At 29.1% G+C, this 16,269-nt stretch overlaps 1 protein-coding gene across 4 annotated transcripts in view; it reads right to left on the reverse strand.

Moving 5' to 3' along the window:
- LOC118067775 (atrial natriuretic peptide receptor 1-like) overlaps positions 1-16,269 on the reverse strand; it is a 53,756-nt gene that overhangs the window by 6,668 nt on the left and 30,819 nt on the right. For all 4 annotated transcript variants that reach the window (XR_004690426.1, XM_035084710.1, XM_035084709.1 and 1 more), the window contains 4 exons: positions 14,041-14,117; positions 13,373-13,464; positions 2,866-3,015; positions 357-549 (listed from right to left, as the gene is read on the reverse strand). Coding sequence is in view for 3 of the 4 variants with exons in the window: in XM_035084710.1 (XP_034940601.1) it covers positions 357-549; positions 2,866-3,015; positions 13,373-13,464; positions 14,041-14,117 (512 nt within the window). In the remaining variant the exon portion in view is untranslated. The remainder of the gene's footprint in view (positions 1-356; positions 550-2,865; positions 3,016-13,372; positions 13,465-14,040; positions 14,118-16,269) is intronic.

The raw sequence follows: 16,269 nt of genomic DNA on the forward strand, positions 1-16,269 counted from the left end.
AACAGTGACATGAAACTAGAACTCTTTATCAACCACTCCTATGTGAAACAGTTTTAATTAAAATTTTTCTATTTATTATTTTCTATTTTTTAAACATCAAAGTGCTGTTGAAAAATAGAAAAATGTCACAGTTAAAAGAGACTTTCAGAATGTATTTCACTAAAAAAAAACTCAATGCAGTAATAGAGGTAGGATTTTACTCTTCAAAATCGTTCAAATGTTCACAATATCTTTTTCTATCGTTTCTTTAAAACATGTGGATAGTTTTTAACAAGTTTTCTTATTTCGTAAGAACTTTATCAAAGAAAAATTCGAAAGTGAATTCAACAAATTGAATTCATTGCAATAGTTCTCACCTTATAGACATCAAAGTTCTCAATAATTGAATCGAAACATGTGTAGAGGTCATTGAGAAGGTCCACCACCTGCAGAGGTGTACTTTCAGCTGAGAGACTGGTGAAACCCACTATGTCACTAAAGTAAATTGTAACTTCATCGTAAGTTTCAGCAATGACACTTTGCCCAAGAATTAACTGGGAAGCTACCGACCTGGAAAATAAAATGAACACAATAAGAGTGATAGAAATTGGTGAAATTAATTTTAAATGGAATGACAGTTGAGGTAGAAAGTCTGGACGAAACTCTAGTCACGTTTGAAAGTAAAAATTGCTTGTGCTTAAAGAAAATAAAGAATAGATGAGACTAGTCGCTGTCATCACCGCAACGAGCGTCGTTTAATCACTGGTGAAAAAAACAATAGCTCTCTTGTGGATTGTTGGGAATAAGAAGTAAAAAAAAAAATAACAAGCCACAAGCTCTGAAAGTAATTGGAAATAAAGTAAGAAAATTAAATGAAGGAATAAAATTATAATTTTCCTAAGTTTAATTATAGAATTAAATGTATGCATTAGTCTCCAGCTAATCTAACTATTTTTGGAAATTTATTGTTATTAATTTACTATCACAAAATTGATATTTATAGACTTTTAATGCTGAAATAATTGAATTAAATGGCAAAACAATTAAATACATATCTCTTATATATTTCTCTTTGAGTTGGAATTAAAATTAAATTACTCATTAAATGAATTCAAATTGATAATAGATAGATAACAAGAACATTAAGAAAACTACTAGCAATCTAAATTTATTCATTGTTATAGTAATGGTTTAAGACAAGTTTCTCTGAATGGGGTCTTTTCTTCATATGTATAAAATCGAGTATCGATTGGCATTTTAGTTCTCAGTTTCTATTGTACTGATTTAATTGGGCGATTAAGTTGAGTTACGTTCACCCTCTCATTTACGTTGAACTCATGAATAGCTAACAAAAACCAAATTAACAACAACAATACAAAAGAAAATGATGAAATAGCCAATCAATATCAATAAACTTCAATTATTAAACACAATTATTTTTACTGAACTATTATTAATGGACGTGTGTTTATTCCACGTGTTGTAAGGCACGTGGTTTATATCAAGAACTCATTATTTCTCTTTATAAATACAGTTTCAATGTATTTATGTTCATATTTGAATAATATAAAACAATTTACCACTTGAATAATATTTAATCAATAACATTTTCAGACTCTTTCATTTCATGTGTGTATCATTTCGCGAAATAATAATGGCTGTAAACAGCAAGGAATTTCAAGGTTAATGGCTCATTGCTGACAACATTTCAAAACAAAATTTAGATATAATCAATCAATACTCGAAATTTACCTCAGATATCAGTCTTATTACCGTAGAATATCAAACTATATCTTTAGTATATTAAAATAATCTAAAAATACGTTATTTTTGTAACGTTGAAAATTTGAAAGAAAAAGGATTAATTGTTTCCAAGGATAATATGGAAGGTAGATTCCAAATTACACCTGAAGCTAAGCTCTACCATTATATAGAGTTGCATCGTACAGGCAGTGAATTTAGATGCTATAAATTAAATGGAGAAGAAATGGAAGCAATGACTCGATCATTTCGAAACTACAATAGTCCATCGGGTGAAAAAGTATTTGAAGGTATTTTGACATTAATAGATTTTTACAATCATTATTAACACTTGGTAAATATTTATCAATTCTGTTTGGAAAATAAAAAAATGTCTACTATTGTTACAAATTTTAGCAAGTGCAATCGATGGTGTTAACTTTCTTGCTGCTGTGGGCTACCGTGTTCGTTGCTTTATACCGAACGAACTACCTAATGTGATCTATCTATTGGAGAAACCTATCAGAAGTATTTCAAGTTAATCAATAACTCAAACTATTTTTTGATTAGTTATAAAACAATCAACTATTGTGATTTAATACAAAGTTTTTTAATCTAACCTTTCATGTGTTTCAAAAAATAACATTTTGAAATATTAAATTCAATGTATTTTGATAATAAAAATATCTCAATATTTTTCTGCTAAAAATGAAATGCAATTATTTGTATTACCAGCTATTAATCAGACTATTTGATTTAGAGGCATGTAGACTGGTAAATTATTTCATGGTACTGTTGCATTTTATAATAAACTGTCATATCGTGGAGATAAAGTATTTGCTGAGACATCTAGACATAAAAAGTCTGATATATTTTATTCTGTTAATCTTGTTTTAACCCATGACCATTTCATCCCTTTTCAAGCTGAAGAGATTCTCTAGATCCCAATTATCATCCATTGCTCAGTGAAAATCTTCTAATCCCAAGGGAAATAACTTTAAGAAATGAAGAAAATAAAAAATAAATTTATCACAAATATTTCTTGTGGAATAAAGTAAATGAAGAAAGTTTGATGATGAAAATATTGTTGATCTGGTAGATAGTTTGGGTTAATTTACTTCTAAATGTACAATCGTTTATACTTACTTTGGCAAAAGCTGATATAGCAACTCTTCACATTTACGTTTCTCCTCGAGATAATCAGCTGTACGTTCAGCGACCAGTGATTCCAAGTTATTTGCATATTGCTCCATGCGCGAAAGCAAGTTATCCAGAATGTTACTGCTCTCATAGTCTCTGTAATGATCAAGTAACATATCAAACTTTTGAATTTATCGCTGAAACTTTGTGGATTATTTGTTTTTAATTATTTTTCCTATCATCATTATTACAATGTTTCATGTTAAATTAGAATAATGATGTAGAGAAAGTTTAAATGAAATGATACTTCAAACTAAGATAGTAGTTAACGATGAAATGCAATATTTTTAGCGTTAAAATCCACCGATAGAATTTAATAACAAATGAGTTTTTGATTGATCGAATAATTATTATCTGTTTGTTCACAACCTGATATTCGATATTACGATGCAAAATTAGGTTACAGATTCATTACGGACTCAAATTACTCGTAAATCCTGTTTTAATAAATGTATGTGCACATTATAAAATTTAGATAAAAATTTTCTATTAATAAAATTCAAATTTTATACCAACATTGTTTAAATTATGGCCAAATTTGTTAACATGAAATTTATATGAAATAACTAGAATAAATACTAACTCGTCTCATGATTATTGGAAAAAATCCAATCAAATTTTTTATCTATGATTTAATAAATACAGTAGCAATATTTATTTTGTGAAATGAAATATTTGTTTTATTAGAAAAAAATGTTTTATCATGTTGGTTCAATAGTAAATGCCAAGTTTAAAACAAAATGTAAAGAAAACAAAGGAGGACGCCAATAAGTCTGGATGAGGAATTGAATATAATGTAAAATTCTCATATTTTTAATGCTCTTATGTTTACATTACTAAACACAATACTAAACTTTTTTAAATATTTTTCCTGATAAAAATGATGGATTGTCTATTCAGAAATGACAATTCTTTGATACTCTTGATCTAGCTATTCAATTGGTGAGTTTTATCAAATTATTATCAGTCTTCTTCTGTTAGATCAAAATGTTTGCAACCTAATTTCACTGATGATCGCCCATCTTCAACAATTCCATGATGTTAATTACAAAGGTTCTGTTATCTACCATTCTCAAGCTTTAATCAAACTTCCTAACAGTTTTTCGGTATAATCCTGGCAAAAGGAAAAAGAGTATTCAAAATCAAATAATTGGATTTGGAATAACTGGGTACAACTAAAGTTCTATTCATATTCTTGCTATTATCCCTACGGTGAAGTTGGTAGCATGATATTCTCCAGAGAGTTTCCGCATCGTGAAATCCTAACGGCGAATCACAATAACGTCAAGATGGCCTCTAGCGACAAATATAGAAGAGAAAAGGATTCATATATAAGTATATATACATATAATAACAGTAGCGTAACGTCAGATAGACTTTAAATCCTAGAAATGTCGAGAAAAAATCCAGGCTAAGCAATCTCCTTAAGGAGTTGACCCGTATATTCAATCCTCTTATAACCCACAAGAACATAACAACGGAAAACTACTGGTATTTGTTGTCAATGTGTGCTATTCATGAATCTACACATAACGTATGTTTTATAGTTTGGCTCCTGCACTATATGCATATGAATGAACCAGAGAAACATTCAAATTGAGACGCAACCTCCTCCAGTCTTCACTCAAATCATGTTTTAGCTTTACTGAAAATGCTAAATGCCTGCGGCCGTTTTGGTTTTGATGAATTCTATGAAACCGTAATATGAACTAAGTACATATAGCTATGTTTTGAATGACGTTATAAATTCAACAAAGGGTAACAAATTCTACCTAGCTCTGTTAATAACCATTCTACGAGGAATTTCATGCTCCTAAAACTTTAATCCTTCTGCTGGTGTGAGGATCTTCCTTGAGATGCTTCCTTATAGCTATTTAGTACACAAATAAATCTCTGAGCTGCAATACATGAGATATTGGATTAAATTATTTTTGGTAAATATTGTAATTAAGTTAATTAAATGCTTCATCTCGAATTATTGTATTATTCTCTGACATAATTCCACTCATTCAGATTGTATACCGTAATTTTAAAATTAATTAAGGAGAATGTACTGTAGAATAATTGTGGGTGTGCTAAATTTGAATATATTTCCTTTCAAGTTGATAGTAATTTGACTGACTTAATGAGTTCGTTCTTATGATTTTTGTTATTTTAATACACCTTGATTCATCAACCCACTGGATGGTGGAAGACAGCAGAGAGCTTTGAGTGGAAAAAATAGCAAACTTACCACCTAATTAATCAGAATTAATAATAATGGAAATAATCAAAATAAGTACAATAGTAATGGTAATGCTAATGGAAAATAATGCTCTCATCTACTAGTAATGCTAAAATTTATTAACCTGCGGCTACAAAAGCACCCTTCTGCTTCATCTTTTATTTCAACTTATTGCAACAATTTATTACTACGCACAATAACTGCCCCAGCTATTATTCAGAGCAAAATTACACTATTGTGACTTGAAAGCATAACTAACTTGAACATAATTAATAATATGAGGATCAGTTAATCTGTTGGAGCAATTTGGTAAAATTAGCATACATTTTGATCTTGCATATTACCAATTGTTGATAAATGGAAGTTATAATTAATCCATAGCAATAAGTCATTCTTCAACAAATTTCCCGTAGTAAGTTTTCATCTCAATTAATCTTGAATTTCCCAAGCAATTTGGCCGTCCATTGGTTGAGGAAGTACCCATAGAGGAATCGATATTTATGATCCCACTACCTAAACATTTATATAACACCACAAACAGGATACACAAGTGTACTGCTGACATAACATTACGATGTTAAGAACTCGTGTATAGGCCATCGTATCTTCTCACCATACGTCTAGAAGACAAGTTACGATCACGTGATGCTTTCGTACGAAGCAATTTCCTGACACAGTTTACCCCTCTTTGCGGAAGTGATTAATCTCATTTCTGTCACATGATTGCTTCAAGAGTTATAGATAAATCGTTTCATATTGCCATTTCCAGAATTATTTTATTTCAGGTAATACCAATGATAGTTTTCTATAAAATACAGCAAACTTCATTGGATCTTGAATCATTTATTATATGCAGTAGAAACATTGATATTACGAATTCCTCTTTTAGCATTCAAATCAATATCAATAAAATTTACACGTTTATAAAATTCCCACGAGATCACATTTCTCTCACTCATCATTTTTTCCGCATATTTGCTTATACCGTTGTGACTACATTAATAAATACTTGCTAGGTATATTAAGATTATCAAATATTCAAAACATCTGTTTTTCACGTAGGAAGTTTTTTCCAACTGTCCATGGATTATGAGGAAGTTATTGTGATTATTTATGGTTGAATGATTGATAAAATAAACCACTATAAAGTACTTATTCTCTGTTATTTATCATAGAAATAATTTTCTTTGATTGCAAAGCAATGATGACAACAAAGTTATCATGGTGACTTCCATCAGTGGAGCAGCTAATCAAATTCACTATTACCTAAATAATTAATTACATGAATTAGCTGCCAATCTATGGAATTTAGTTATGAGATATTGGAGAAGACAATTACTTGGCATGTTATGGTATGAGACATGTTTGTGTTACCAGAGTGCAGCTTACTAAGTGTGCACCTGGTTAAGTAGACTAAAACACATCACTCTGGAAGCTCTTTCCTATCAGCTGTAAGCATTCTCTTGCTTATGTTCATGTACACACGCACACTTATATGCGAATGAAACCGCAATGAAGTATATCAAAGAGATACACTAACCATGTTACTTATATACTCTCCTCATGTCATACTTTTCCATTATCTTGAGCTTATATCAGATTTTATACAAAATGAATTTTTTTCATAATGTTACCTTCATGTCTATGATAAAAAAGTAATCTTCTAAGTCATTCTAATTCCTTCCATGTGATCGATGTTTCATGTTTTTTTACTTATCCACCCTCATTTCCTTCAAGTCTTATTTCTTTCACAATTTAACTCATGTTTTATCTTGCTTTTTGAGAGAATTAAAGCTTCCAAATATCACGATGGAATCTAAGGAATAAATTACTTGGACGTTTTCATGGATGACATGGCAGAAATATATTTTTATGTGTCCATTGACATGAGATAATATTTTTAGGTTTTTTTTTTCAACAGATTAATTAAAGGATTTCTTTTTAAAGCTTGGATGATTGTGTAGGAGTGAATCTTCAACTTCAAAAGAGAGATTAAAACTTTCAAATGAAGTAGACCTCTTTTGTCATTGGTTTAGCTGTATTATTTGGAGTGGGAAATTTGAAATCAATTATTTGTTAGAAATTAAAAAATTCTTCTTCAATGATCAAACATCACATACAACCTAGTGTTTGGTATTTATCACAATTGAACAATTCCCAAAATTTTTTATAAATATCACTGAGCCAATAATCCCTTATTGTATCTGATATCAAATCAGCTTTGTTTTGATCCAGTACAGATAAATAAAGCAATAATTTAGGAAGATTTAATCACAATGATAGTGGTGCTTTGTTTTGTCTTTATTAACTGTTCATCCCAATATGTGAGAATGAAAATAGATAATATAGAATGAAATCAATATAATATATCAGCATGAAATAATAATAATGGAACTGATGGATCTGGATTTTAAAATTCATTCCCATTTTCAACTTCATTATGATGAAGTAAAAAAAATAAATGGAAAAATAATATAATAAAGAATACTCAGTGAAAAAAATCCATTAAAAACTTTATTAAATAATTAATTAATTACCTCATATCTGCCAGTTATCATTTAATTTGAAAATAAATTTTTAATTGAAAATTAAAAAATTAGGTAACTTCTAAAGTAAAACTAAACAAAATTTATCTGAAAGTTAAAGCTAAATATATTTATTAATAATTTTTGATTAACACAAATGGTTATTCTGCCAAAAATATACTATTTTGAATAGTTATGAGATTTTAAGCTGACCATAATTCCCATTTATCAGCCACCTCACGTCTCTTGACTATGAATTGGTTCAATTTTTTGCAAATGTCGAATTCAATCCTGTACTGTCGATGGCAGTCATTGTCTTTCAATGGACAGCCTATTGAGTCAAGTTTGATATTGATTCACTCAGTACACGCACTTTTTGTTCAGCGATTGCGTATTTAATGTCATTTCCCACGAACATGTAGATAATCAACCCCACTGATTAATACCATGTTTCTATATTGACGAACTGTGTTAATTAGATTACTTGCAACGTTTTTGTTTTTCTCACTACAAGTTACAAACACTAATAATTAATATCCATCATCATTATTATACATTACTATTATTATAAATAAAATAGATGGATATATTTGAGAGAATGTTATCTGATGTTGACATTTAAATAACCAGTACTAATTAAAAGGTAAATTCGATAATCAATAACTATACTAGCACATAAACGAAATCACTTTAGTTATTTATTTAGAAATAATTATTGAGTTCATAGATAATTCATGATGTTGATTAAATATTTTCCTTTTTATATAAATTACTAATATAATATTTACTGTTATTGAAAATTTTATCCCTATAGAGACGAGAATAACTTTTTTTGATTACACAAGATCACAAAACAATGATAAATATAAATGGTTTCCTTTAAAAATTAATGTCATGTATTTTATCTATTGATTTTTTAATAATTTTAAATTAAAGTTTCAGATTTTCTTTAATCATTAAGTATATCACTTTATGAAGTACTCAAAAATTTTTAATGGCTCTTAAGTAATTGTTACACCGTTATTTTTTTTTGTACAAGTTATAATCGTTCAAAGTTGAGAGTGTATGTTTTCACTTCAAGAGCTCATGTCTCGCTGAAAAATGATCATAGAGGTGCTTTAAAAGAGGGAAGCTGAGCTTTTATAATTTCTACCAAAAATTATCTCGAAGAAAAAAATTAATCTATAAAAATTTTTTGAAATATTTCCATCAGATAATTGATAATAAAATTTTTTTTATTGAAAAACTGAATTTTTTTCTCTTATTACTGATTCTTCAAGATTTACCAAACATAAATTACGTACGTATTTATCATTTCAATAGTACATTCAATACTAATAAATGCTGCTATTGAAAGCAACTTTTTATTCATAAGAAGTTTTTAATTTAAAAGTATTAAATATACTGTCCATTCAACAGTTTATCATTAACTCAATCTTTATTTAAAATTAACGAGATTTTCAATTTCTTAACATGTTTTATGTTGCTAATAATGTAGAACATTCTTAATATAATAAATTTATTATAAATATAATTTGTGCATTTATTCAGCTCGTAATATCTTGTCAGATTAACAATAAATTTTATAAGAACATTTTAGGAATAATAAAAGATTATACCTTTGGGTATTATATCTCAAAGATGATTGTATCATCGTTAAATTTATAGGTCACATTAAAGTTTACCAGTCAATAAAGATAATATCTATATTACTCTGTTTATATTCATGTAAATCTAATCCTCTGAGAGGTAGAAAAAAGGAAATCAAGTGACAAGAATAAAAGTTTGCCAAGTTCAAGTTTCTCATTATTTATTCACATCTGACACTGCAATATAAATGTAGTCAGAAATATTGCAACTTGGGATAATGTAACTTTTCACACTTGCAAGCTTTCTTTTAAGAAAAGCTTGAGTCTAAAGTTGGTGATGAAGCTACAGAAATATTGAGCTCCTGGACGTCAACAGAATTGATCAAGTTGTTTTGTAAATTGAGTTTCTTTTCTGGATGAAAAAGATACGTCAGAACCAGTACCTGACGTCAGAATTGATGTTCAATGTTATGGAAATGTAGTTTTGAACTTATACAAAATGATATCAGATAATAATGTCTACTTGTACATTCACCTTTTTAAATTCACCAGTCATTGTTTATCACTATTTTGCTTCATCATTACACGTTTATATTTTCTTTTCATTGAAAAAAAAAAATATTTGTGCTCATCATCAGTTCATTCTGTATTCAAATATTTGATGAACAGAAAAATATTTGCAGTGATCTTTTATGTATCTGTATTTATCATGCAAACTTGTTAAATCAATAATTTTTGATGATTTCAATTATTATCCTTCAAAATAAAAATAAAAAAATGAATAAATTTAAAAACTCTTCATCAATAATTAATCTTATATTCATATAAAAACCAAGAATTATCATTATAACATTTATTTCTGCTGAATAATTAAAAGTGCAAAATGTTATTATCAACCAGTATTCTGAATTTAAATTTAACTCATCAACGTCAATTGAATTAATGAACTTCTAGTTCATTAAAACACTCAATTAAAAAATACACCATCAGCATTAAGAAAAATTCAATAATCCAGATTGATTTTCGATTTTCATACCTGTCATTTACAATGCTAGGTATTGAATACATAGATAAATAGAAAATGCAGAATAAAATTATTGTGTATTTCCACATTATCAGACAGTGAAGACCAAAGCCCTTCAACCTTTAGGTAAAATTGTCTGACGTTAACTAAGGATATTTTTAACTACATTGAACTTTGGGTAGAGAGTTCTTTCTATTATAGTCATGCTTTATTGCATCAATATTGGACTTGGTTCTACTTTGATCCTGAAAGGCTAGGATATTGTAAGCAACCGTTGTAAAAAAATTAATCAGTCTTGTAAGTGGCAGTGTCATAGAAATATTATATTAAATTGAATAAATTGTAAAGAAGGCAATCTCCAAGATGACAATTAAATGAGTTGATGACGTGGAGTAAAAGAAGATGAAGATATTTTTTTTTAAGTATTTGGTTACTAATATGAACTTTGACATAAAAGAGAATGCCAGGTTTCAACAGAACAACTCTATGTAAGATAATATCAATAATATGTTTTACCAGAAAATAGGTTGTTCTAGAAAGAGATTTTTTTTTAAACGATATCATGAAATTTGATTCTAAAACATTAAATAATATTATTTTATAGTTTGAAGTCAATCTTGAAGAGATTATTAACAATGAACTGAAGGGAAATGAATGTTTTTCAACTTTTGAAAAAATGTTATAATTGACTTCAACAAAGTGAAAATAAAACTTTGATGTTAACAAACTTTTGCTTTTAGTCATAAAATGCTGTAAAAAAATGTGAAATGAAATTTACACTTAAAAGGTTACTTTATCTATACGTATGTGGCTTAAAAAATTACTCAATAAAGACAAAAAAGCTTCCATGGTAAGGAAATAAATGTTTCTCCCTTGATCTATCCCCAAGTTTCACAAAATCATCAATTATTCTAACATTAGTGAGGATGAAGAAACTTGGAAGGCTTCATCTTTTTCTATACCCAAAGTTTTTTTCAATTGACAAAAACATCCAGATCACGAGAGTAGAACAAAAAAAAAAGTATTACGATCATTTGAAATGTTTTATTTTCTTTTAAAGTATACTAAGAAACTGATTTTTATTTTGTTAGCTCGATGACCTTTTTCCTATTTCTTTTCCTACTTTTACCTTCGTCTAGCTATAACTATCATCTGAGGCTTTTGCCCCTGTACTTGTTGACCTAGCAAGTTACGTGAAAAATCAATAGACCACTTTGAATCTCAACAGGAGACGCCATTTTCTAGGACACATTCCTATCCTCTACACCTGAAATTGATTTTGTCACCGTTTGATTCCCTGACTGGACGTATTAAAGCTACTTGAATAAAAAAAAAATTATGGACTTTTATTGAATAAAATCTTTCAATAAAATTTAGAAGTAGATTTATGGTTGTAGAATCTGAATCATTAAAGAAGGAAATCACTTGTAAAAATAATTAGAATAAATGATTGAAGAAATGGTGAAAGACGTAAGCTTGGCACATCATGAAGGTCTTTATAGTTGGATTGTAAAAGCATATCTGTCGTTTGTATAGAACTAAACTTATACGTATATGCTTTGACGATACCTAAAAACCTAGGTGGTAGCTTTCAGAGTAATGAAAGCTGCGAAGTACATCATTAAAAATTCCTCAGACCTGGTGGGTTAATTTATGCACAAGAATAAAAAAGCTTAAACTTTCAAAGGAATAAAATGAATGAGTGAAATACATGGGGTTAAAAAAGGACCTGAAGAAAAATAAATATTGAACATTTATGATGTACTTTGGTTTAAGCACAATTTAGCGAATAGTTCTTGTATCTTATTTCCTATCATCTCTTCTTCATTATTCATTTACACTCTTGTGTTAATCTCTCAGGATTAAACCTCTCTTCGTAGAATATATATGAAGCATGTGAAAGGTCATATTGCTTTTAGGTATATGTTTTATATGGTGCTAAAATGAACCATCAGCAAAAAAAGTTTAACTATCTGTTACAGCAGTAATTGATCATTTTATCTGATATTATTTCTAGAATAATCCCATGGCGATCACTGAAATAAACATGTCACCTGTTTCCAAACTCAAAGGTTAAACTAACTCGACAGCTGAGAGAAATTTATTTTTGTATTTTGAGAACTTTATAGATACATCATGTGCTAGAATTATATAAAATTCCAATGTTTAAACGCTTTTTCATTTTTAAAATTGAACTTTCAATTTTTATTGGCATTAAAGAAAAAGAATCGTTTTTTTTTATAGTTTGTCAATGATGTTATTTTATGTTACTTGATATATTTAATATCTCGTGATAAAATACTCAAACACTTCATGATTCAATTTTTTTTATGATCACTTTTGATTCTAATATTCACAAAACTGTTTTTTGATGATGACACAAGATTTATGGGTATAATAAAAAAAATTTTTCCAAACTTTTATTCAGAATGTTGGGAAAAATCTCGATAGAAAAAATCCCATGAGAAAGAATCCCAGCAGAAAAATCTGATAAAGAAGAATTTTAGACCAAAAATAAAGTTTCCTCTCAAGAACAGTTTCTTCAAAAAAAAGATATCAAAAAATGTTAATGAATAAACTTTTTATAGTAAATTTACTTCTTTTCTACTTTAATTTTATATAGAAATTTAATCGATAATAAAATATACATAACCATTTTGTGGTATGAGAATATAAAAAACTAGAGCATTATGATTGGAGTGATAATTAATGAGACTAAAAACTAGATAACGATAAAAACTCGAGAATGATCAAGGGTGTATGAACTCTTTCAAGGCTAAAAAACTTTAAATTTCTTTTTTTTTTTTTCAAATTAATTACTCAACAAGGAGTAATTTATAATTAATTCATTAAAAATTTTATCACTAACAATTTTTCCCAGATAAAATTATTCCAGTAGAACAATTTCAAATAAGATTCTCCAACACCTGTTTCTCATGAATCTCTGCTTTTGTTCTAACTCATAAACATTACTTAATTTCACTTCTCACAATTGTTAGCATGTATTATCATACATATGAGCATGTTAATTAGTATTAATTACCCCAAGTTTAAATACTACAAAATGTTAAATTAGCAGAGAGTTACTCACTTGTTGATTTTCCTAATCGTTTGCTTCAATGCAGGGAAATCTGGTCGATCTGCAGAATCTTGTGCCCAGCAACGCCTCATCAAAGTAGCTACCTATTCCAACATGAAAAAAAGGTATAAAAAAAAATCACTGTGATAGAAAATTTAAACATTCATTATCATAGAAAATTGTCGTCACAAAATATAAAAGAAAATAACTCTGGTGTAAAAATTGACTGAAAATTCAATGTTTATCGAAGCATAAAAAGGAAATGTAAATGTATGATATCGAGCAAGTCAAGTTTGAAAATTATTGGAACATATACGTCATTTTAGCACCTCAGCATTGAATATTTTAACTATCCAGGTTAGATATAATGTATGCCATGAGAGACAGCAGGGAGCCATTTGGAGATATTACTCACTTACATATGAATGAAGAGTATTCCCTCTTATCTTTCCAAATAACAAATACATTTTGGAAGTAATCATATAACATTATTTCTCTAGAGATGACCTCCAAATACTCTTACTTCATAGTCATATAAACATCCATTACTTATGTAAGTTATAACCACACTGAGGTTAAATTTGATGATAAAGTAAGGCGAAAAATAGGTTGATGTATCCCATGGAAAGTATTTTAAATATATAATCTAAGATATTAGTAAAAAAGTTTTTATGACTCACTTCTTCCTCTACTGCTGCCTCATCAAGCGAAGGTCTTAATGGAGATCCTCCTCCTCTTCTGACTCCCTCGACGATTTCTAAAACAAAAAGTATGTAATGTCAATCAGATGCACTTAAACACCACCAAGTCGATGATAAAATCGAAAAATGTCGTTATGAAAGTTAGTAGAACATTTTTTTCATTGATTTTTCGTAAGGACCTATACATTGGAGAATAATCTAGGCTCTTTGGAATATAAAGACCATATTTCAATCATTGTTTAATCTATCTACGTGATCATACACTGCTTATTTCCCTAACTTAATCTCCAGTGCCATCAAAACGTCCTGATATTTAAAATTTACAACCTTAGTTTTTTTTCTAAAGAAGAAATATAACTATTTTGCAAGAAATGATATGTATTTATTTCGGTTTATATTGACTTTAGCATGTATGCATTCATCAAGTTCAATCCGAAATTCCTAAAGACATTAATGCTCTAGAGAATGTTTTATAAATCACGAAATTCATCTTAGCACTTAGGAGTGGTGCTTTGATAGACAGTATGAGACTCATTCGTGGTCATTATTGGTATCCGCGTGATAGTCCGACGCAAACCGAGAGACGTGATATCGATTTCAAGAGTGAGAAGCTTTGTGGGAAACAGTCGAGACCCTCATATTGCGCTACGTCAATTCTCTATACATCCTCTCTTGCTGATCTATCTGACAATGAAGTGAAAGCATTCAATACATCCCTTTCAACCATTTCTTCGATTTCCTAATACGGAAAATCTTTTCACTTTAATCCTCAATTTCACACTACAAAATGTCTTTTTTGTAAGCACTATAACCAATTTCTACAACCATCAAAGGAGCATCGAAAAAAAAAAAATTCAGTCTTCTAGGAAAAACAGTTTTTTTTGGGAAAACTTAGTTTATATTCTTCAACAAACCATTGAGAATCATGTCACTCAAATTTGTCTTTCATTTGTCCTTGAGAAAATCAAATTTTTTATGCTCACTTGGCTGACTAAGTTTAAGATTGTGCTACTCGACGGGACACTGATGCAAGTAGATACAATCCGTAAAAGTCAAACACAAGTGTAATGCTTTTGTCTCTCCTTCATCAATCTATTTAACTTTCTCAGATTTATGCAGAAAGTTACATATATGTATATATGGTAAATCATTCTGAGATATTCACTCATGTATATATTGGTGGTTGTGTTGATACACATATGTACCTTGGAACCATGTAGAAATGTAGATTATCCGTTCAACCTGTACTTTGTCCCAACAGAATCTAATATAATGTAGCGTAAACGCAATGGGATGAAATTACTTTGCTAAGCCAATATTCGCCATGAATACAATCGATGTTTCAGCACTGATACTATCACCCCAATAAAGGCACTGAATTGTTGTGGCTTATTTTATAATTCATGAATTTTAGTAGTGTGTTAGGAGCAATTGCGTTACCAGGCATTTCGAGTTTCATCATTTTCATTCGTGATTGGTGGACATGGACCATTGGAATATTGATTATCCAATAAATCTCTATAGAACTTTGAACAATCATACTTTTATCATACTTCTCCATTGGCAAGAGTATTTTTAACTTCCTAAAAATGAAAAAAAATAATAATGAAAAACATAAAACAACACATTTTTAATAAACAATTGTTCACTCACAAAAGAAATTAATTCTCCTCTCTCTAAAAGCATACCTTTAACCAAATATTCTCTACATTGTAATGAAAGTCAAACAAACATTCCAATTAAAACTTTTTCTAATTACACCATCTCAAACTCTACCAAGTTATTTACAAATTATTACTTAATTTTAATCTGATAATTGTCTAAATATTTAATAAAGAGTTATACATGTTTGCCATGAGAAACAATTAGGTGAAAGCTGAACTATAAAAATGCAAAAAAGATAGGTAATATCTTTGAATAATTTAGCAACCTTGCTGGAAGCTCAACGTACTGTGCCTGTAGATGTCCTCGAGATAAGCGCTGCAAGAGTCGCAATTGAGGGTGCAATGAGGTCTTCGTACCTCAAGTAACGGACTAACAGCTCTTCTGGGACTGGCACCACCATCAGGACTCGCGCCTTGCAATGACGGTAAAGCTAAAGAGCTTGAGCTCGAAGCATTACTTCTTTCAGCCATATTTTCACTCACTATTTTAGTTGACTTAAGTCTTTAAATTAATCTGCCTTGATGATTTTTCTCTATAATTTAA

The sequence above is a fragment of the Chelonus insularis genome, unplaced genomic scaffold (genome assembly GCF_013357705.1).
Source record: "Chelonus insularis isolate UGA/USDA-ARS -01 unplaced genomic scaffold, ASM1335770v1 contig_397_pilon, whole genome shotgun sequence".
NCBI lineage: Eukaryota > Metazoa > Arthropoda > Insecta > Hymenoptera > Braconidae > Chelonus > Chelonus insularis.